The sequence below is a fragment of the Hippopotamus amphibius genome, chromosome 5 (genome assembly GCF_030028045.1).
Source record: "Hippopotamus amphibius kiboko isolate mHipAmp2 chromosome 5, mHipAmp2.hap2, whole genome shotgun sequence".
NCBI lineage: Eukaryota > Metazoa > Chordata > Mammalia > Artiodactyla > Hippopotamidae > Hippopotamus > Hippopotamus amphibius.
In genome coordinates, this window is record NC_080190.1 from 102415395 (window position 1) to 102440632 (window position 25238).

General features: G+C 36.9%; 1 protein-coding gene across 4 annotated transcripts in view; it reads right to left on the minus strand.

The window, feature by feature from the left end:
* The window catches only part of RALYL (RALY RNA binding protein like), a 726682-nt gene that overhangs the window by 102204 nt on the left and 599240 nt on the right, over positions 1–25238 (minus strand). For all 4 annotated transcript variants that reach the window (XM_057735922.1, XM_057735921.1, XM_057735919.1 and 1 more), the window contains exon 4: positions 11821–11853. In XM_057735922.1, coding sequence (XP_057591905.1) covers positions 11821–11853 — 33 coding nt within the window. The remainder of the gene's footprint in view (positions 1–11820; positions 11854–25238) is intronic.

A 25238-nucleotide genomic window follows, 5' to 3' on the forward strand; every position in this document is an offset into this window, starting at 1 on the left:
CAGTTTCCTCAGAGAGGATAAACTGCTAAGTCTTAAATAAAAAGAAATCTTATCCTAGTTTAATGTTGAAAAATAATGGTATTTTGGGTTTAGCCTAATCTTTCCATAGGCCATTAAGATAGTGGTAGAATTTTTTCTCAGTTGTGAAGCTAGAGCACAGACTGGAGTGTTAGCAGTTAATGTGATTTCTGGCACCCACCAAACATCTCATGTATACTATCATTCCTTCTAATGGTGCAATCTATTGCAAAGCAAAGGGGATAGTTGAGAACTAGACAAGAGGACATAAGCCTATTTGGGGGGCATATATTTTTAAAAATGAGGACTATGAAAGAATAAGCAGAAAGGAAAAGGGAGAGGGAGGTAAAGCAAAAGGGTGGAAGTAGAAAACGTGGGGGAATGGGAGGAGAGAGAGGACGACAAGGGCACGGAAGAGAAGAGAGGAGGAAGGAGAGGGTGGGGAGTGAGAAGTTGATGAAAGGTTGAAACACAGGAATTTCCAGTCTCTCTGATGTGGTCATTGTTTAATTTTTCAGTTAAAAATTCAGTGTCTCTTCGAACATACCCTTTGGTGCAGCCAAATAATACTACTAGCTATCGCCAGAATAGACACCAAAGCTGCCTGACTGTCCCATATCAGTAGTCCCACGACTTTTTGTTTATAACCACCTGTCTTTCGAGGATAATCAAGTAATGTCTTACATTACAGATATTGTTTATTTTTATTTTCTCTTCTTTAGATTAGAGTTACCAAGCAATGTATTATAGATACCAGCTCATTTGTTTTTATCTTCTTCATTAGATGATAACATCCTTGAAGCAAAGACTTCGTCTTAGCCAAGGCTTCTCAGCTTATTGTGGTGAGGGACCAGGATTTTAATTTTAAAATTGCTGATCCATCACAGATTAATAATTTCATAAAATATATTTTTCTTAGATGTCACAGCATTATCAAAATGCTATAAAAGTTCCTAAATGCTTACTCCTCTTTTTTGCACTTTAATTAGTCACAATCTGGTAAAAAGTTATTCATGGACTGGCACTCTTTTACTGAGTCCACCACGGGAAACACTGGTCTAGTACATCTTTATCTTGCTTTGCACCTAGCAAGATGCCTTGAACAGAATTTTGCACTGCATAAATTTCTTCCAAATATAACTGAATTGATATTTAGAACTAAAGATAGACATCTTGGAAATGAAGTCTTGATTAGAATGAAATGGCATCATAACATCCTCTTCCTGTTTTTAACTTGTACTTTGAAAGTTTGAATGTTACATAATTAACAGTATTCTCAGAAAAATGTGAATTGCAGGATATTTTCAACATATTAGATATTTAATTCTAAATAATTTGGCACCACGCTTCAACTGTTATTGTCAAAAATAAATGTCTAAATATTTTACTAAATTCTCCAGCAATGATAATTTGGTGGTGTGATCTTTGTAATATGGAAGGAAAGCCCAATATTCAATCACAGCAATAGGAAATTATTCTTGTGTAATCGGTTGGTTTAGAAGAGCAGCTGACATTGTTATCACATAATATTTTGCACACACACACAGTGCCCTTCAAATAATGAATCGATGCGCTTATTGGAATTGAACAGCTGTTCATTGTACAAAGGGCAGAGATGCTATCAAATTCTTTCTCAAGAGCTTCAAACCAAAACCTGATGACTGAAGAAAATTAGGATTGAGTGCTTTGATTTATCAGGCAGCTCCTTAATCTGTGACTTGGTGGTCTTACACGGGAACTTGGAGTACTTAGCCTGCCATGGGCCTAATGAGATTAATGTGGATAATCAAGGGTCCATGATTAAGGAACACATTTTAAAAATAACTTCTTTAGAGAGCTTCACTTTTGAAAAAGGTTTCCAAGATTTTTAGTATCCAGTTGGGCTATAACATATACTTCATTGAAATACCTCCTGCATGATATGATAATTTAGCCAGCAATGGAGAGAAATGTCTCATCAAGTGCTCCATCTTTCACATGCTTTTCGTTGAAGCTAAGGGGAAGCTATAATCAAGGGTTGCCTGCCATTGAGTCAAAACACAGGCACAGTTATATCATTTTGAAGTTGAGCATGGCCTGCAGGTTCTAAATGTTGAGTTTTGAGTGGGATCTAGTAAAAAGTTCACAAAAGAAACAATAAGGATTTTAAAAACATAAAACATTTGGGGGTTGGCTTTTCATTGAAATATAAACCTTAGCATGCCAAAATATAGCTGCTCAATGCATGTTTTCCCCTGATAAACTCTTAAAGCACAAGTGATGCCTCACTTTGGCTAATATTTGGCCACTATTGATTATGCTGTGATAACTGATTTGTTCCGCAGCGTTAAATAGGAAATCCTTTGAATCAAAAAGCATTCTGTGTTTTGCAAATGTCATTAAAAGTGTTGAAAAGGTTACATTTTGAGATTGATGAAATAAAGATCAGTCATTCTTGGCTGGATGAACAGAATTTAATTGGAAAGTGAGGCTTTGAAATTTTTGCCAGCACCTGTATAATGCAAATCTGGGATTCACAATGTCTCTAAAAGCAATAAATAACTTTTTATGTACATAATTATTTTCCTGAGTAATTAAAGCTATTATTTAGGCATTCACGATGATTCAAATGAATATGAAACTCAGAAGAGGGCATGAAATGTTAGTATGCATGAAATTGGCAGCTCTTTAAGCAAAAGGCCTAGGCTGGACTTCATGCCAAAATGGCCACCAATATGCTATGTGTCTTTATGGAGATAGAATCACCTCTCTGTGTCTCAGTTTTCCAGGGTTAAATAAATTCTAGTACCTATTTTATCTATATGGGTGTTAGTAATATTTCAATGAGCAACAAAAAATAAAGGCTAATTAATAACTTGAATCCTCTAAGAAAAGTGCTTACTGCCAGGAAATTATTTAGATAATCAAGTATGATTCAATTGGAAAGCCAGCTTTAGGTATATTTTATGGAGTTTAAAAAAAGGAGCAAGAATTTATTATCTTCAAATTAGCTTAACTAATTTTCTTTCCTTTGAGTCGGGTTGATTTCAGATGAATGAAAGCAAAGTATTTATTTTGCATACTTATTTCCAGTGAACAGTTGTTTTCAGGACAGATTTTAAAAGCACATGAGACTAAGATTTTATTCCAAATTGAATCAGTAGCACTCTCTTCATGCAGTATTTCTACATATGGCATCTAAATTATCTGAGCCATTTATTTATTTATTCATTCATTCAATAAATATATCTTTCATCAATCAGATTATGTGCTTACCCTTCCCAATGTGGCTTGACATTTTAGAAACGCTCCTCAAAAACAGTGCTGGTGGCCGTAAGGAAACAGTGGTAGTTGTATAAGTCAACATACCTGTCAAAGCATTGATTGTTTTGGATTTGATTCCATAATATCATTCAAGATTAGTTCTTCTCATGGTGGGATGTTATATATGCCAAGTTTTGTTATTTATTTTCTTACATATAGGTATTTGATGTTTATAAATTAGTTTGGCTAAGTTAGAATTGCGTAATAATGAAGTGATTTTAAATTCTCTACAGATTTTAAATCTCATTAGACTTGCCTTTTAAAAATAATTAAATGGTGAAATTGTAATGGCTAAGAGTTAAAATGGTATAGTTAAATTATTTAGTCAATATTATTTGTTACAATTTTAACAACATTTTATCTTAGACAGACACATAGCCTGTATGAGATCAGATTTGTTATTGGGTTGTATAGATTTAATGACTGACAGGTGCTTTTTACTTCTACATATATTTATATCAAATGATAGATTAATTTTAAATGCCTTAATTTATTATGATCAAAGATCTCATCCATACTTTGGGGGGAGGCTGCCTATGATATATAATGATACCAATTCTCAAAGTAAAACTGGTATGAACTGTGACATTTGGCTTAATGTGACATTTTATTATATGAACGAATTAGATAGTAGTAAAAGTGCTGATAACACTCTTTGGAAATATCATCAGCTATAAAGTCTTGCACCACTGCTTTCTTTATAAGCAGAACTTAAATAAATCTACTTAACGATCCTATGTATTTTCTTCCCTCCAAGTAACACTATATTCCTGCCTGCTATAATCTGCAATTACTTCCTTTTCCCTGAGGAGAACATTTCACTAAAGAAATAAAAGCCGTTTCAGTTACAATCAGCCCCTCTGTTTCCTAAGACATTTTTAAGTTGTAAGAATTGAGGAAGACTCTTCGATGACTCTACTGTATTTTATTATTGAAGCGTAATGAATTTTTGCTTCTTAAAAATGTATCCTGGAACCCATGCATTCAAGACACCACTGTCAAAATATATACATACATGATTGATTACCCAATTTATTGGTGATATTGGATATGCTATCATAGCGCAGTTTAAATGATTTTGACAAGTACAGACGACTGTCATTGACAAGTGCAGAAATAAATGATGGGTTTAAGCGTTCAAATGTTTTTACAGCATTTTACTGAGTGGCAGGTTGATAAATTAAAATTACAGTTGTAGCATCAGGCCTGAAAGCACAACTGCTTTAGATTACAAAAATAGCACTGTGGAAACTTTGTGTACTCTCCAGAGAAGTAGCCTGGAGGACCTTGGAATAAAATGAAACAAGTGCAGTTGCTAAAGGAATCATTAATTTTGTGGTAGCACTGGGTCTAAAGAAATTTTTTAAATAGATTTTTAGAAGAGGAAAATTGGCTTTATTCCCTTATCCCCTTTTCCCTGGAGACCTAGAGAAAATTGGAACTACACCATCAAAAGATAGGTGTTGAACTGGTCATTAGTGATTCCATGATGTCTGATGGGCATATTTAAAGCTTAGGGACAGTTTCTTGTTAACTTTCGCTTAGTTTCAACACTGCACCTGGATTTTTGCTTGTCGTTCTGTCACCACAATCCCACCAAATTCAGTTAAGAATCCTCTAAGACATCACTATCACTAACTGATTCTGATATAATTAAAGAAAATAGTATTTCATCAGACATTTCTTTTCCATTCTGTTTTTTTTGACAAATGGAAATTGTATACATTCAAGGTACACTACATGATGTTTTGATGTACAGATACATTATGAAATGGATTATTACAATCAGGCTAATTGACATATCCATTGTCCCACATAGTTAACTTTTTTGTGGTGAGAACAATTAAGATCTATCTTTTTAGGAAATTTCAAGTACACAATATAGTGTTATTAACTATAGTTACCATGCTGTAACTATATATAAGTTTCCCAGCATTTAATCATCTTACATAACTGAAACTGTGTCTCCCCATTTCCCCCACTGCCCTGCCAACTACCACTCTATTCTCTGTCTCTGAGTTTGGCTATTTCAGCTTCCACATGTAAGTACAATCATGCAGTATTTATCTTTCTAAGTCTGGCTTACTTCATTGAGCATAATGTCCTCCAGTTTCTTCCATGATGTCACAAATGGCAGGATTTCCTTCATTTTAAAGGCTGAATAATATTCCAGTGTGTGTGTGTGTGTGTGTGTGTGTGTGTGTATGTACGCAAGTGTGTTTGCATATACATATATATATATCACATTATCACATTTTCTATATCCATTCATCTGTCACTGGACATAGGTTGTTTCCATATTTGGCTGTTGTGAACAATGCTGCAATGACCATGGGAGTGCAGGTATCTCTTCAAGATATTGATTTTATCAATATTTCCTTTGTATATATATCCAGAAGTGGGCTTTCTGGATCATATAAGTAGTTCTATTTTTAAGTTTTGGAGGAACTTCCATACCCTTTTCCATAGTAGCTGCACCAATTTACATTCCCACCAACAGTGTACAAGTGTTCCCTTTTTTCCACATGCTCATCAACACTTGCTATCTTTTGTCTTTTTGATGACAGCCATTCTAACAGGTGGAGGTGATTGCATTCTGCTAAAGTTCTTAATCTTTTCAAGTCATGCCTGAACTATTTCAAGAGCTTTCTAAATGGCTCTGCTATGACCTCACTTTGGAGAAAATTCTTCAATTAAAAGCAAAACAGACAAACAAATACACATTCAACTATACAATCACTCTACTTGAATCCACAGAATGTAAAGGAAGTTCCTTGAATTAGTATAATTTCTCAGTATACAGTCACTACTTTAACTCGCTAATCTTAACCTCTCTCCCATCTTTTCATGAACCTTCAAGCTTGCTAGACTGATGTCTGATGTGGTTGGTACATACAGTCTCTTCTCCCTGCTACAATTTTTTCTTCCAATTCTTTCTTCCAGGAATGCTACTCTTAATACTTCTCTGTTGAATTCTTACTTCACCTTGAAGATAATTAGGACAAGTCCTAATTTTGTCTCGAAAATTTTCCTGGCAATCTGGCCAATTTCTTCAACTTCTCAAATGCTAGATTAAGATAATCTTTTAATTCCTAAATGATTAGTAAACACCAATAATTTTACAGCAGTAAATATAATTCTCTTTTTTACTTTTTGATGCTCTTTTTTTAAAACTCTTTATTGCCTTATAATTGCTTTACATTGTTGTGCTAGTTTCTGCTGTACAACAAAGTGAATCAGCTGTATTTATACATATATCCCCATATGCCCTCCCTCCCATGACTCCTTCCCATCCTCTCTATCCCACCCCTATAAGTCATCACCAATCCCTAAATTGGCATTGCTTTCCTATTTTCATGCTCCTATTATTAAAGTTTTAAATATTGTACTGATTTTATATAAATCTAAGCATATTCCAAAACTGTCTGTTCCCGTCTTTGTGCTGTTTTATGTTTTTCTTGTCTATCTTCCACAGAGATCTCCTGAGTAAAATAGTTCTTCACTACTGTGCTGATTTCACTCTTCTGAACTTCTTTTCCAAGAATTCAATCCCATTATCACTCTTCTAGAATATTCAGGTCTTTGGATTTAATTAGTTGGAATTTCTGCAATTCAGAGGAACTCACTCCTTTAGGAAAGATTTATAACATAGCTTAGTTGTTGTGAAGAATGTTGATAACAATTGATATCTATTTCCTGTTTACTATGTGGCAGGTACTGCTCTAAGCACTTTGCAATATTATCTCATTCACAACAGCCCTAAGAGTTAGTTATTACCTCAAGGGAAAAAAATGTAGACTCAGAAGAGTTAACAAATTGCGCAAAGCACCTGGCTAGGAAATGACAGAATGGGATAAAAATCAAAGAAATCAAATTGCAGAATTTAGTCTCTTAAGACAGGTAGTTAATGGTATAATAATGTACAGCATCTGTCAGTAGATACAAAGTTTCAAACAAAACCTGGATAAAAGTAAACTAGTATAAACCTTTGACCTAATAAGAATGTCAAGGTTTAATAACATCTTTATAACACCAGTAGAAGTATACTGAAACTCCAAATTCAATTCCAAGACTGGAAAGAAAAGAGGGAAATATCCCCCAAGGGAAATTATTTAACAAAATATAGCCGTTAGCAACCATGTGAGGAATACTTTTAGTTACAGGGTGAACTTTGCTGCCCTGGCAGCATTAGCCCCCTTTTGGTTGGACTTAGTGGAATAGGCCAGGTATGTCTCAGGGGATGCAGGAGCTCCAGGCTTGGCTGGACCACTATCAGCTCACTCTTAGAGCCAGTGCCTTAACTGAGATAAATATAATAATTTTGATAGTTTTATCCTTGATGTGTTTTTGAATGTCTCTTAGCCAAGCCTGAGAAACCATATATTCTTAGCTATAGAAATAAAAATTTTAAATTCTTCTGAGTTATTTAAATTATTCTAACACAACGAAAAAAGTCTGAAAAAATATTTCTCCACGTGGTAAATAATTATCCTCACAATAAAGCTACTCGTACAAAAATTCATCAACACTGATAAATTAGTATGATTCAACATTTCAATTCCAAAATATAACTCATTCATATTAAAGTTCTTTGAAAAAGGTTAACTTCATGCTAAAGAGGTAAGAAGAAATAATTCACACAGAAAATTTCACTTAGTGCCTTGAGTATATTTTTAAGTGGCTCAGTGTCTGTAAAGTGTTGACAGCCACTGCTCTTGAAGGGAATTCATGCATTGTCTTGACATGTCCTTTTTCACTATGCATCCCAAATGTCAAATGAACAGGAGTTTCCTTTCCCCTCTTTTTTTTTTTTCCTTAAAAAGCTGTAAAAAGCTTTTTCAAGGCAAGACTAGTTCTAAACTAAGATTTATATCTTAGACTTAATTGAGATCGTTTCTTGGTTCTTACTCACTTTTCTGAATGCAAACTTGATGTCTGTTCTCTCCCAGCTTATTTCAAAATCAGTCTGTCTGATGCCACATACAAGAAAACATTTGCCAGAAGAGTTTTCTAAATTGCTCTAAAATGTAATGTTTTGAGGATGAGTAGAATATTAACCACCTAGTATTCTTTTAGCCCACAAGCCTAACTTCCACTCTAAAAAACAAAGTTGATTGATTTTTTTTTTTTTACTGTTAGGTGAGTGAGATAGGAAAGAACTTGAATTTTTAGATCTATTATTTAAATTTATTATATTTATAATAAAATGTATTTTATATGATGTATTTAAATAAATATGTTATACATGTTACATATAAATAATATATTTATATTACAATATTTTTAATGATTTTAAATATAAAACATTTTATTTTCTTTATAATAAAACATTCTTTAATTATTAAGCTATAGCATTTAACAATTTAATATAATTCCAACCTTAGGTCCAGGACAACATTAGAATGAGTTTTTATGCACCTGAGCACAAGGCAGTGTGCTCCCTGTGCACCGTGGTGATCTCTAAGGCACACCTTCTGGTCTCTTTATGTCTGTCCTGGTCTCTGATGGATGAACTCCAAGACAGTTCTAGATCAATGCGTCCACCTCCACTACATACATCCAAAACAGGGAGAGACCATGAGAAGCTGTATTTCAAAGATTTTCTGAAGAGATTCCAGAGACCATAAATGTCTGCAAGAACAACCTGTGTATGTTTATAAGGGAAGGATGAGGGAGGCTGCAAGCATGACGTAGACAGTGGGTCCGGGCCTGGGTGGTATCAGAATTGCCTAGATAGCCTTGGAAAACACTGCAGCTATAGACCTACCTGAATGAACAGAATCAGACTCTAGGGATGAGCCTTCATGCCTCACTCTAGGCTAACGTTTATTTTTAATTTTTCCTAATGACATTATTTTACTAATCATTTACTGGTGCCTATGAAAGAAAGTTCCTCTTTTATCAACTCTTAGTTGAAGGTCTAAGATCTGAGATTTCACTTAACTTCGTTTCACAACCCTAACCTTTTCCCATAAGCAAATATTTCCTTGTGTTATAGCTTTCTTTTTTCTGCTGGTATTAATATATTAAGTTTGAATTTATGTTTGTGACATTTAAAAGTTTTATTTCCTAATTACTGTAGCGCATTTATCAAAGGAAGACTTTTGCTCCCTAATTTGCATTAAGAAGAGATACACATTAAACTTTTATCCAAAAGTTGAAATGACAATTATTAGTTTCATCCTTAGAATATCTGTACTCGTGTTTATTCCATTCAGAATTTTCATTTTTTTCTCTCCATTATAAAAACTTCTTTTGGTTTCCACATGTAACTCAAAGCACAGCCTGTAAAAAGTAGTTCAGGGAATAAAATTCCCTGAACTATTTCAGAGCTCTCTGATTGAGTTTTTAGAGCATTATATATGAATATACCTTCCAAAAGTGTAATAATAGCTAACATTTAGGAGCAATTACTATGTGCCAAGAACAGTGCTAAATCCTTGATCTAAATTTTCTGTTTTGATCTACATTTCACAAATTTTAGGAACCTGAGGCTTGGAAGTTTAAGTAACTGCCTAAACTACTAAAACTAGCTTGTAAGTGACAGAGCCTATGAGGGTGAAATCAACTTCTAGAAGAACAAGTGCTTTCAGACACTGTCAGGTAGTGGAGTGAAAAAGTATGAAATATTTAGTACTGATTTATTCATTAATATAATTTTTATTGAACATAGAATTAAAATTAATGTAAGCAAGGTGTGCAGGACTCTAGAAAAACTCAACCTTATATTCTCATATAAACTGATACCATAGACAGTACATCATACATATTTATTCCCTTTGGCAAGTGACTGAATTCAAGTCACAAATTTGAATCTTGGTTCTTACAGTAGATTACCTGTTGCCTAGCAGGCTCATATGTGTCCAGTATGTTCTTTATTCTCCCTTATTTTTACTGAACAGGGTCAGGAGAGAGATTCATACGTACTTTTGGATGATCTTAATTAAAATCATTTTCTTGGAGAGGAATGGAGACCTTTAGCTATAAATTAAAATATCCAGTCAGCAGAACTATTTGGGTTGATTATTCCACCTCACTTTAAGACACATCTAAGGAAAGCAATATCTTCTTACTGCCATGCCAGTTTTTGCATTTTGAGCAGTACTGGCTGAGTGATAGATCATTTTTTGGGGAAACTTTTTCTCTGTGCTCTAATACTGAGTTCTAAACTCCTGATAAGTTTAAAACAAAGATTACTTAGGTCTGCCCTTGCAAAACAGAGGTTTGCAATAAAAAATGGATTCTGTCTCAAAGCAGTCAGGAGAGCAGGAAATGCTGCAGAACAACTGTGTTAAGTGAGGCATGAAGAGAAGCTATTTCAGCCTCTGGACTCGAGGGCAGGACACGTATGCATTCAAAATAAAAGATTAGTTCAGGCTTAAAGGTTTTAACAATAGGAACTGATGATCAATGAAGGCAAGAAACATGCTCTAACGATTTTTTTGGACCAGATCAACTTGACCTTTAATTTTTCACAAAGTCCTCCAATAAATGCATCTACTCTATTTTACTCTCCCAGCACCCCTAACAATTATTTTGATTCTTATGTTTCAAATGGCCATCTGAAATGCTTTTATGAGGAGTAGACGGGCAGAAGCAATCATGTTATTCAATGAGTGACAGAAATATTCAACCGCTGTGAGCAAAGTAATAAAAGGAAACTGATGTCACCGTTTAAAAATCTAACCCCATCCTGTGCTTCTGGTCATGACTGCCCCTATGTGATTTTTTTTTTTTTCTTATCAAATACAGCATTATTTCTTCTAAAATAAACCTCACATCTTCCAATGCTTTTTGATACTTTATAACATCAACTATAATGATGCAAAAGTCCCTTAATAAGTCATTTTAATATGTTAGTCAAAGGATTATGTGATTGATCAATAAATACATCTTTGCTGATTCTTAGTTAGCTGAATGCCTAATATTACTACATGTTAATTTTTGTCAACAGTATATTATTATTAGAACGTGTACTACGACTCAGGGTCCCTCAACTTTGTGCTCAGATAAGCAGTCACTGTGAGCAGTGGGGAGATAAAAGTGAAATGAAAGAAAGAGGAAAAAAAATATTTTGGAGACAGATTTAGAGAAAAGGGGGAAGAAACATTAAATAGAGTAGATTGAAAGGAAACTACAAAAATGAGTAGACAGACTAGGAATAGTCAAGCTGTGGTTCAGAGGAATTTTTAAAACCAATCAGAGCATACCTTTATGTGATGAGATAATCACTGTGTACCTTTTTGACTTTTATAAAGGATACAGGGTTTCATATACATTCATTAGCTAAATTTCTGAGATCAGAAAACAGCCCAGAGGGCATTTGAGTTGTCTTTTAAAGGTAGATAGCCATATTGCTGAGGACATGATGCATCAATGGTAGGTTATGACTTTGAACATGGAGTTAAAAGGACTGAAAATACTGTGTCAGAAGACCTTGTTAATTTGAATTAAAAATCAATTAGAGAATTGAGGTTTTAAAAATTTAGACATACTCACCCAACAGACAGGAAAGGCTCCTTTGACTCAAGTCTATGAAAAAAGACATGAAAAAATTATTTCAATAATAATTTGCTGTACACTTAAAAATTGCTTCTATATGAATCTGACAGACTTATTATACTTGTTTGGATGAGAAAGCACAATTTGGCACTAGTAAAAAGCTAGGAATAATATATTAAGACCTAATCTAGACTAATCCAAACTGTGGCTGGATTAACGTAGAGGCTAAATAAAATAAGAAAGACATGGAATGGGAATGTAGCATTTAATTAAGATAATAATTAAGATAATAATATTCTTAGTCTAATTCTGATTTGCACTCTCTACATTTACTTATTTTCCTTTTTTTACAGTAATTTGTAGAATTTTTAATACATCTATTTATAGTTGTAACTGGGAAATGATTTATAATATATTTGGTTAAATATTGACTGAATAATTTATTTTCAGTAAATGTTTTGTGATGAAGAGAGGAACAGCATAACTTTCATGGTCATTTTTTGGTAGCAACACCACTTACCGCAAGGGGAGCCAGGTCACAGATTAGATTCTCCTGCCTCCTCTGTGTCTCCTTAGAACCAGGTATTCTTAGTACCTCCTAGCACATTAAAAGAGAATTGTAGTACTGAAGTCTCTGGCTAGTTGTGGCATCTTGAGCAAGCCACTTAAAAACCTTCTAGGTCTTACTTTTTCCACTATAAAATAAGCTAGGATTGTTTCCAGCTAATTTTCTGATTTCCTAAATTAACTACACATTCTTTACAAAAGGTAAATAAATCAGGAAATGATCCGCTTCTAAACATTTCCTAATTAATAATTAAGGAGACCAGTTAGTAGGTGTAAGTTTTTTAACTTATGATTATGGGTTAAATGTAGGCAAATATTGAGGACATTTTAATCTAAACCCTAGTGTTTAAAATTTTTAAGAAGCTTTCGTGTTTTAAACTATTTTATTGATATATAACTAGTTGTAGGAAAATGGCAAGAAATTTAATTTTGCAACAAACATTTATCGATCACCAGCTGGTTATGTTTCCACATGGACAATTGACAGACTGTCTTAGAATTAAGCCAAAAGACTTTACTTTTCTACGAAGAGTCTAAACAATGAAGACAATATTCCCTTTTTTGTCTCTACTTCATTCTGTGTATATAAAAAATGGCTTATTAGAAGTACGCCTTGGTCCACTTACAGGCTGAGCTGATATGTTTCCCTGCCCAACACCCTGCTGCTTTGGGTGAACAGTTATAGCAGGCACCCTAGCAACCCCTCTGAACAGCAGCATTTAGGGAAGAAGCAGAGAAAACCAATAGTTGGTGTTAAGAGTTGGAGGCATATATCTATGTAACCTTTTCAATTCCAATACTATTTCCACCTCCACGTAAATCATTGGCTATATTGTGTGCTTGTTTTTCCCATACATTTATGATATGGATAGGTAAACAGATCTAAGAGAAGAATGATAAAGATAAATAATGAACTATGTTTAGATATTCTTGTGTTATAAGACATGGCCAGTGCTGAGTGATGAAAAGAAATTACCTTGAAGAAATGAGGGGGCTTCCATACAATGTGATACAGAAGACTGTTAACTTATTTGGACCATCAACATTGTGATGATACCACTTCTCCCTTATTTTTCCATCTAATAACACTTGAGAAATAGCTAACATGAGGGTATTAATAGAATCCCTTCTCCCCGTGTTGGCCAATAATTCAGCCTAAGAGCAATCAGACTTTAGTGCACATGTGTGATTCGCTTGTATGAGGTGCTGGCTTCCAGTCGCCTCGTTCCCCACTTACTACAGCCTACACTGGCCCCCTTGCCTCTCACTGCTGCGTGCTTCTTAGTAGCACTGAATAATACAGTGAAAGAATTTTAAAACACTTAATGTCTGAATCCTCTTTCCTTCTCCACATCTCAATTAGCAATGTCTGGTCAATTTTTCCTCTATGTTACTCTTACCTCTCTCTTCACTCTGTTCCCAGGCTAGTTCGCATCACCTATCCCGGACTACCTGGTGTCTCTAAATGTAAAGTCTTTGTTCAGAGCTGCTCCAGCTTGATACACTGGACTCACACTAAGCTTCCTTCCATGCTGCCGCCCATACCTTTTGCTTAGAGCCTGCGTTTGTGCTGCTTTCCTTTTGGGCATCATAATCAACATGAATAGAAGCAAGACCCATCACTTGCTTTTCCCTGTGCAGGTGCTAAAATGCTGAGTTCAGCATGTGTTTGAAGTAATATTTATGGATTGATTTTCTCTTTTTTTCTGAAGGTTTCATATAAGTAGCTGTTGGATTGGAGCATATAGGTACATATATTGCCCCACTGACCCCAGTGGTTAATATGGTTAGTCTTACTAGCTAGTTAGTTGTCTCCTTTGACTTTTATCACGTCACTCACCACTTCAACCATTTCCTTCCAAGTGCTCAATATAAGATCTCAGTAGAGAATCTGAAGTTTTCAAAACGATATTGGAAAGAGTTCAGCCTGATGGTCTATAAACCAGGGGTTTTCAAACTCCAGTCTATAGGCCAAATCCTGCTCACCACCCGATTTTACGCAACCTGTAAGCTAAGAATGGTTTTTACATTTTTTAATGGTTGGAAAATATCAAAAGAAGAATAATATTTTGCGAGCCACAAAAATTATATGCAATTCAAATTTCAGTGTCCATAAATAAAATTCATTGGGACACAGTCATGTTCATTCATTTACAGATTGTTTAAGACTGCTGTTGTGCTGCAGTAGTAAGTTGAGTAGCTGTAACACGGACTGTATGTCCACAGTCTTATTAAAATATTTACTATGTGATCTTTACAAAAAAAAAAAAAAAGTGTGCCATGACATGAAATATGATTATACTGTTGGAGAAATTGGAAACAACTTCTCAAAAGTGGCACTCTTTATTTCGACACATATCAAGATAGTCTCCCAGACTTCAAAGTTCAGAATAATTTGAATTCCTTCCTTTCACCACCAATTCAGTCTTTGACCCTACTGACAGATTAATTCCCCCAAAATGCTGTTTTCATGTCACCACCTTTCTTGACAATTTCAATAACCATAGACTGATGCCCAAACTTTTCAGCTTGTCATTTGAAAGCTCTTCACAAACATGCCTCACACCAACTTTCCACATTATTCTTTCTCACTTCTAACTACTTTATTCCAGGAGATTTGTCTATTTATAGCCCAAACAAATATGGTTTAGCTTTGCTTTAGTGTCTTTAAATTCTGCTTCTATACTGGAATATTGTTTTTTCCTTCCTTTTCCTATCATGCTCTATTTATCTTTTGAGTTTATCTAACTTAAAAAGCCAATCCTGACACCTTCATCTTACAGGGACAATCCTGTCTCTAAGCTTCTATTACTTATTATCTCCATTACAATGCTATAGTCTCAAGACAATAGTCCTTGTTAAAAAGCTAACTTAGAGTTTCATTAAGACTGGTAAGAATCTTAAACTTGCACTGCTGCTTGGGTAAGAAGCTCTTGACAGTTCTGTGTTAAGCTTTCCAGTGGGCCCAGGAGAGAGGTGTTTGCTAATGCTCTATGAGCTGAGCAGAAAGGCAAGATTTTTGCCCATTAATCGCTGTAAGTCATGAAGGCAAGGTACCAGGACTCCCAAGCATTTTCCGTGGTGACATGAAGCAGGAAACCTTGGTGGGGAGCCACTACCAGGAAATCCTACCCATATCTCATCCTCAAAATGATGACGCACTGCAGAAGAAAGTGACAACTGGTCCACACTGAACACTGCTGTGCTTGTAACCAACTACTCAGTTGTGGCTCCTTACATCAACTTTTCTCACCGAGAGATGATTCAAAGATCCATACACTTTTCTCATTAATTATATAACAAACATCATAGTCAACTCAAGGGGCTATTGTGAAGAATACAGAGAAACTACCACAGTTTCAGGCACAGAGGGGACCTTGATGGCCATGACTATGCCAAAAGATAGCTAGTTAACTCTAAGGGCTGAAACTGCTTGAATCTATGAAAAGCTCGTTTTTGTAATTTTAGTTCTGAAAAGTGAAAAGAAAAAAATGTAAAAGAAGAAAACTACTAAGAGAAACATCCTTTTGGAGAAAATTGTTTATCAATTTTATCCTTAGAAACAGGTGATTATATTGTGATATGCCCAGAGAGAACTTTTCTGAGGTTTTTTTTTTTTTTTATTAAGGTAATTGTTTTGTGAAGAAAAGGATTGATTTTATCTTTCTTGGGATTTTCTTTTAACATGCAATAGGTAGTGAATTCAATAATACTTCATTTAGGACCTGCTAGAATTAGGAGTAGAATAAGATAAACAAACCATAGCCTTTAGAAAAATAAGACACAGTAGAGAAAAAAAACACAATGAGAAATGAAGATCAATATTTGGGGCTAAAGGATTTATAATACTCTGTATTTAACAGCAACAAAAAACTAAGCTGAATTTACTAAGGGCCAATCATTACTCAAAATGCTTTATAAACATTGACTTCTTTAAACATCACGATACCTCTGAGGTAGATCTCATTTGCAGAGGAGGAAACTGATACCCAAAGATGCTAACTATCCTGCACAAGGTCACACAGCTGAAGAGTGGTTGAAGTAGGATTTGAATTCAGGCATCCTGGCTCCAAAGTTCTTGCGGTCATGTCTTGCATGGTGTGCTGGCTCACTTCAGTTTATTTATTTTGTTTGTTTTGTTTTGTTGCATGTGCCTTATGGCACTGCCACATTTCCTCTCTTTATACTTTCTGTGTTCTGCTGAGACATTGTGTCAAATGTCTTCAGATGATGGATATCCACAAACAAGTCTGCATCATCACACTACTTGTTGGTGCATGGCTGTATCCAGTCACTACACATCTCCAATTGTAGGTGCCTTTAACTTAACATGTCCCAAATGAAATCCATTGCCATCTTATCTCATTCTGCTTCTTTTATCCCTAACTCAATGGCATAATCAGCCACCTAGATAATCAAACTAGAAACATTAGAATCTTTCTCATTAACTCCTTTCAAGCAACACTCACTTTCAGTAGATTCTCCTAGTTCTGTTGTTTCTATTGCCCAGAGTCCTCTTCATTCTGTTCTTCCTTCTCAATTATTATCACAGCTCAAGTGATCACCAGCTTTTATGTGGGCTATTTAAAATAATCTCCTCTGTGACCCTCCTTCCTCAGCATTTCTTTGGAATAGCCGTATCTACTAGCAGAACTCTTTCTACAATACAAATGTGATCATGTAATTCCCTTCATTACAAATCTCTGAGTACTTCTAGGAAGTATTCCCTTATAATGCACCACAGGTTGATTAGGAGTGTTTCCTACCTGTTCCCATAGCTCCCTGTAACACTCAATCATGATGTATTAAAAATTGCAAGTGTATTTTCCAAGCTCTGCATTAAGACTGTATACGCCTTGAAGGTAAGAACTCACCGTATTTCAAACACCTAGAATCATGTCTACTTCATAAGAGGCTCTTGGTAATGATTTTGTCAGATGAACTTTCCCCGCCTTGCTCCTCCACCCCTACTTCCATTATTTGCCTACAGAATAAAGCCCAAACCCTTTAATATAAGTAAAAGTTCATTCACAACCTGGTTCTAGGTTACCTTCCCAGCCTTTGGTCTGCTACCACTTCAGCCTACAGATTCTATGCTCCAGCCAAGCTGAGCCAACGGCTGTCAGGTGACATCCTTTTTCCTCACATCCCTGTTCCTTGGCATATAGTGGGTTTTTGCAGAAATAAGATAGTTGAAGTTATTATAACTTCAACTATCTTAATAACTTCAACTATCTTATTTCTGGAAAAGCTAGTGTTTTTTATGAATCCAAAGTGACATGAATATGATCACCTACTATGTTTATAGGATTTTTTAGTTAAAATTATGGAGCCACAACACTGCCATCTGATCTATTCTCTTTAGCAATGATAACCCACACCTGACCAACATTTAAGATGGATGTACCAAAGGGCTGAGGATGCAAGTTCCAGAATCAGACTGCCAGATTCTGGTCCTGACACTACTGCCTTCTGACTGCGTGGCCTTGGAAAAGTAAGGCACTTTTCTTTGTGCCTCAATGACCTCATCTAAAAAAATGGAGGTAAGAATGGACCTAACTCTTAGGGATGTTGAGAGAATTAGATAACTAACTAAATAGATCAGATATAGGAAGTACAAATTGGGGAATAAGTTGTTGTAGCAGTTACATATTCATGAATCATGCTGGGATATGTCAGTGAAGATATGCAGGGGGCAGACATGGAAATGTAGGCATGGAACTCAGGCAAGACATCGGAGGAAATACACGTCATCAACACAGAGTTAGTATGTGACATCACAGGAGGGAATGAGGGCCCCAGAAAGAGAGTGTAGAATGGGAAGAAAATGGTTTTAGAGAGAATATCTGGAGTCACTAACAGGTTTCCAGGTGTAGACGCAAAGTACAGAAAGGGAGAACTGTTTAGCCATTGGTGCTAATCTGTAACTGGCAAGGCACCCAGCACAAGCTGATGTCCCTCAGTGGGGGCTGACTGAGCAAATCTGTGCCTGAATCTGTCACCAGCCTTCAATCTGTTCTGTGGGATAGGAGTAAATAAAAGAAGGAAAGATTTCTCTCTGGAAGTAGCTCATGTGTGCTTAACCTAAGCTAGAAATGAGGAGAAACGGAGGAAGATTACATTCTTAGACATAGATGAGAGTCTAGTTTGAAATCTAGTGATGTTTGAAATACAGTTTGTCAACTCATGAATGAATGAATTAACCCATTAAAGGGATGGAAGACCTTTTGTCATCACATACCTTTTTTCTCAAAAAGGACTGGTCTTCATCTGCATTTCAAATAGTATTTTAAAGACAAACATAATCGCAGACATTTTATGTAGAGAACAGTGTGGCTGACACCTATCTGTCCCATCACTCTCTCCATAAACCCTGGGGGAGTCTAATAATTATCACCGTAGCCAGAGCTTACTATGTGCGAGAAACTACGCCAGGCCCTGCAGCACACGTAATTTTGACAACAGCAGATGAGAAAATTAAAACTCAGAGAGACTAAGAAATTTGCTCAAAGTCATACAGCAAAGTTATGGAGTCTGAATTCAATCACAGACCTGACTCCAAAATCTATACTCTAAGTCTCTGCTCTATCCTCTAAGAAATGGGAAAGAACACAATAAATGCTACACTGGCTGGACCTCTGGCCTATCTGGCCCCACATGGGGCAGGGTGTGGTCCAGGTCACTGTGAGTTAACACTGGCTAACCAATTGCTCCTTATATGTGGAATGATTTGATATGCTATTTTACAAATAGCTTAATAACCTTCTTAAGGATTACAGGAACCTTATTTTGATATTTAAAATTTGGTTTAACTTTCACCATTAGCCATTTGTAATCTAAACATATTCACATGACATTTTCATCATTCCAAGGTCCTCTAATTTAAACAGGCCTTTTTTTCAAAGTAAGCGTTAAACATGAGCAAAAAATTATGAGTTTGATCAAATACTTGTAAGGTGATTCTTAGATGCTGTCCTTTAATGAACATTTTGCATATTAAAAAATAACAATTCTATCAGTATTCTTAAAAATTCATTTATCACCAAAAGGTAAAAACAAACATATAAGAGTCTTTTTATGTAACAGGAACTGGATATTCATAGGTAACCATCCACATTCAGTGGATGTTGGAATCTGTCTATGGAGCTTATTCTCTTGGCTTTTTGCTCTTCACCTAACAAGCAAAAACAAAAGCAAAGGCAGCCGACCGACCAGGGCCAAGATGCCTAGGAGCCCTTGCTGTGGGGAGCAATACAAGAGGCTTGTTAGGAAGGACAGCCTCCTTGGCGCCCAGCTTGGGAAGGAGCACTGGGCTGCACGGGCGCCAACCTCCTCAGCTCCATCTGCCCAAAGAAGTCTGAGTTCACATCATCCGTCAGTGTCTTTGGTGGAACAAGAGTTCAAGACACTGTTGTCCACTGACCATGGGCAGCCCTTGAAGCATTCTCGTGCCAACCGTGGCCCTTTTCCAGGTGTGGCTACCTACTAGGGTGTAGTGTTAGAATAGATGCTCTGGGATTATCCCACCTGTAGCCTTTGGTGGTGTCCTATCCACCACATTGAGAAATGTGTGGCCAAGCAGAGCTCCAGTGAGACTGGGACGGGATACTCTGAGGTGGCTGAGAGTGGGAACTATCATTTCCTTAAAAGCTTGTATGCCCTAAATCTGAGAGGTCAAATAAGTTTTAATTTTCATGTTAATATGGACTAATTGATGGTGGCTGCCGGCAACAACATGTTGACAAGAATTCTAAAATCTATTTAGGTCTCAGAGTGTAACAGTGCTGTAATTAACCTATGTCTTCTATAGAAATAGGAAGAAAAAGGAGAAGAATGGTGTCCAATTATGTATATGTCAACTTTGTGCAAAATAGAAGGTACAGAAATTTGCTCAAACTTACCAAAGGAATAAAGAGGTATAAAGTCTGCAGTGAAACCTCGATTTCTAGACATATACCAATGTATAAATAACAATATATACCTAATGTCGCATATATAATAGCCAATATTCTGAATCTGACATACTACTTAAGCATATTAATACATTTAATCCTCACAACCTCCCTGTGAAGTTGGTACCATTACCATCTGTATTTTATACATATAAAACAGAGTCAGAGAGGGGTCAAGTAATTTCCCCAAGATCTATAACCTAGAAAGCCACAGAGCAGAATGATAAATCGGGTAGTCTGATTAAGACCTTCAGTTCTTTATATGATAGTAAATTTTTACCCTTTTCCTATATGTTATTTGTTGGTCATTAGAGGAGGTCAAATTCACCTCAAAGCTGTAGAGAGCCAGGCTCCTTCACTCCTATGGTGGAATTTGCCTACAATGGATTCCATCTCTCTGGAGTAAAAAAAAAAAAGCTTTTCCCTTTATTACCTGTGATACCTTTTTCGAGGGCTTTTGTGCCCAGTGGTAATCTCTGCTTAGGGCTATCATCAGGCCCCTTGATACATTCTATGTGCAGTTGCCACCCTCTGCACTGCTGACTGCAGGGACAAGTTAATGGATGGCTGTTGTATCAACCAAGGATCTCAGTGGCAGTTTTGACACTCACAGTCATGAATTTTGCCACCTTGGAAATTGAGGCTGCAGGGCTCCTCTCCCTTGGACAGGCGTAATGTTCTTTCGAAACTTTACCAGGAGGCATGAGCCATGGCAAGAGGAACGGAGGTGCAGAGTAAAGAGGAATCTCCTGGTAAGACCTGGCAGATTCCCCTGGGGGATTTGAAACGCTTTCTCCGGTAGCCCTGGGAGTTGGTGCTGGGCTAGGGATGGCAGCTTTTTTGGCCAAGGCAGAGTATAGCGTCTCAGCCTTGCTCTGTTGTGATTCCAGAATCAACCTCATCACAGCTCACACTGCAAGGGAAAGCACACGACTCTGGATGTTTCTATCAAAATAAGAAAAATGATTTTCTGAAAAGAGATACTTTCAAACTCAATTATTTGCACGTTGGAAGACTCGCTCATCTCAGTTCCAACTGTATGTAGTGAAGGGAAGTAAATTTAAGAAAAACTAGCAAGTGGCTGTTCAGCGGTCTCTTTCAATTGTCTTATTTAGTTCCTTGCTAGTAGCTGTTAAGTCCTACAGAGAAACTGTGCATCTGCCAAGAGCACAGACGAGGGAGGCAGGTAATCAGTCACAGAGTTATCCAGCTCCACATCTCAATCCTCAGTCCTGCTCTTCGCAGAATCCTAATGTCATTTATCTTTTTCCTCCATTCTAAATGAAGCTTTCAGAGCGAATCCATTTCTATGAGGTCTTTTGATTGCCAGTCATAATAAGTTGTTCAGAGTGTGAATGGTGCTAAATGACAAAATACTTGTATTTGCGTGGCTGCCCCAGTAGGTTGAGATGAGCCGTCGACTTTCGTCCTCACATGCCTCCCCCACCCACCACCCCACCTCCCTCCAGTACACACTGCTCACCTGTGCCCCATATTCTCACACCTGTTTCAGTCCCAGGTACAACCTCAGCCCTCTCCTCTGTCCTCTCTTAGTAAAACTCTTGAAATTCATTTAGCCTAAGTTGTAGCTAACGTCTGATACAGGCTTGGAAACAATGACTCATGTTTGCATGCGTTGGTTGGCTGTGTTTCTGCTCTTCCCAGTGACAAAACTGTCTGGCAGATAATCTGCGTGAGTTCCTATCTTGGTAACCTCAGGCCCTCTCAGACACAGCTCCCCACCCTTCTGGTTTAAAAAAAATTTGTGGCTCTTAATGTCAGAATTTAATGACCTCCACGGCCACATGCTGACACAATTGTGTGGTGTGAATTGTCTGCCTGTGCTACTCAACATTACCTCCTCCTGGATTCTGTTGAAAGTTCCACCTGACTGGCTAGGTTATGTTTTAGGGCAGGGATTCATGTCAGTGTCCCTCTAACTCTACAGCTATGGCTGTCTTGTAAGAAAGAGCATGGCTTTATAATTCCAGGACCCAGACTCTCCTGGGCTGCTCCTTGAGTTACAAGTGTAGGATTTAGACATGACCCCAGTCCTGATGGATTCAGTTTTGTTAAAGAGTCCAATGGTCTCCACAGTGCTGAGTCCACTGGTGAATTACTACTTAGCATGACCTTTGTAGGGCACTGATCCAGTTGATTACTTCTTCCTGAAAATATTTTCTCCAATGGGTTTCATACCACTCAGTGTACGTATCTCACTAGTTGTTTCTTTTGAGTCTCCTTTGCTAGTTCCTGACTTCAAATATTAGTGTGTTCTAGAGCCTAGTTCTTGGAATTCTTCTCTTTTCAATCTCTAATTATTCCTTTGGTGTTTGTTCTTATCCAGTCTCATGGCTTTGAGAACCATCTGTATGCTGATGACTCACAGATGTGGATACGTAGTCCAGACCTCCACTAAACTCCAGATGGGATATTCAACTGTCTACTTGATATCTTCACTTGGATGCCTAATAGATATCTCAACTTTAGTATGTCCAAAAGCTACACTGCTGATTTCTGCCACCTACCTTGGCCTGCTCTGACCTCTGCTGTGAGTATTCCTCATCTCACTTAACTGCAACTTCATATGTCCAGATGCTCAGTCCAAAAACCTTGGAGACACCTATGGTAAACAGTCTGGACTTCATCAGTTGCTTCCCTCGACCCATCAAGAAGAGAAGTCTATGCCCCTCATCTTGTATATGGACTGGCCTTGTGTCTTGCTTTGATGAATAGAATATGTGACAGATGTGACATTGTGCAATTTCCAACCCAGATTTTACTAGGATAGGCAGCAGCTTCTTCCTTCTTGAACTCAGTCACTGTGTGAAACTCTGACTAATTTGAGCCCACTGTGCCGTGATAAAGTCTAAGCTTACCACATGGAGAGACCACGTGCAGAAAGATGATCAGCCACCAGAGCTACTAGAGCCAGCTCCAGCTGAGGTACCAGATGTGTATGTGCAGAAGTCGTCTTGGACACCACACAGGGCAGAACCACTCAACTGAACCTAGCTCAGATTGCTAGATATGACAAATAACACATTTTTTAAACCAGTAAATTTTATGTAGCAGTGGATAATAATATCCTTGACTCTGTACTTTCTCTTACAGTCCACAATGAATCTGTCAGTATGTCTATTTGCTCTACTTTCAAAATATATCCATAACATAACCACTGTTTTCATCTCAGATGCTACCACTTTATCTGAGTCACCATAATCTCCTGCCTGTTTTCCCATGTTCCTCCCTCATTCTTTCATAACCTATTCTCAACATAAAGCTAAAGTGACCCTTTAAAATTTAAGTCCTGTCATGGTACTCCTTTGCTTAAAACCTTCCAAAGACCCTCCATTTCACTCAGAGTAAAAGCCAAAGAACTGCAATGGTCTACAAGGCTTTACGTGAGAGGTGCCCCCAATAAATCCCTTCCATTTGCTTGGGGAAAATCAGCCTCCTTGCTTTTTCTTAAACACATGGGCATGTTTCTGCTTTGGAGCCTTTGTGCTGCTAGTTGCTCTACCCAAGATGCTTTTCTCCCAAGTAAAACCTTACCTGCTCATCACCTCCTTCAAGTCTTTGCTCATATATTACCTTCTCAACTAGGTCTTCATGGACCATCCAATTGTAAATTGTGATACTTATCCACTTCCCAATCCTTTATCCCTCTTTCCTTGCTTTACATTTTCTTTAACACCTACCTTCTACTTTATGGTTAATTTCATTGTTTATTTTTGTTTATTGTCACTCACCTCACACTTGAAGGCAAGGTCAGGGATTCTTGCCCATTTGGTTAGATGGTATATTCTCAGCTCCCAGAACAAAGTCCAGGAGGTGCTTTGTTATTTACTTGATGAATGATTGTATCAGTGAATCTGTGTTTTCTTCTCCTCCGTTAAATCCACTAAGTGTCTCTAATATAGGCTGAATTTGGTCAATCCCTGAACCAGCTCTGTTTACAGAGGTTTAGAGATAAGTCATTCTGCCAGGCTTAAGATTGCATGGTCCATTCAAAATTGCTGGGATCAGAAATTCTTCTCCAAGTCTCCATCATTCTACCATATACTCTTAGAGCTGACTCCATGTGAAATTCTTATTGTGTCCTTCATCTCTCTCTGACCTTCTCTCTCTCTCTCTCTGTCTCTATCAATTTGAGTTATGGCTAACATTTGGTTTCTCTCTTGGCTCTTAATAAGTTCCAGTGGTGCTGTGTCAAGATCCCTCACGGAGACCAGCTGACTGGGTTGCCCAGTTGCCTTCCCAGCCTTTTTCAGTGAATATCCCAAGACTGGAGCTTAATTCTGGATCTGGGTCTATGGCCAGTACTCATAACTTGCCCACTGGATGGCAACTCTCTCTGGCCAGCATGAGTATAGAATATCTGTTTGATAACTGCCTGCCAACATTATTCTCATCTACACACAAAACTATTCCTTCTTGGTTTTTATTTCTTTAGCATTACATTTTAAAAAATGTTTGATTTTTCAGTTAAAATGGGTGCCTGGTATTTCTTATTTCTTTCATAATATCTTTATGTTTTTTTCATGCCACATGTTTCAACTATTTTATACTCAATTTCATTCATATTTTCAAATATTGCTTATGTAATATTTCTTTTCTCAACCCTCTAAACATGAGATGTGCTATATTGAGTTTAGGTAATAAAGAGTAAAACAATGAGAAAAAAAGTCTTCAGCAAATCAAGAAATTAGAAGTTACAATGCTACTTAAGTTCTTCTAGAATTGCCACAGTATCAGAATCATGCATGTACCTTGGTTGTTGTGCGTGGGTGGTATCCTGGTGTTGTGGATACTTTTAGTAAGAATAGCACTTAACCTGCCTGTAACAGTTGGTAGGTAATCCAACTCACAATGCTATTCCACACATGATTATCT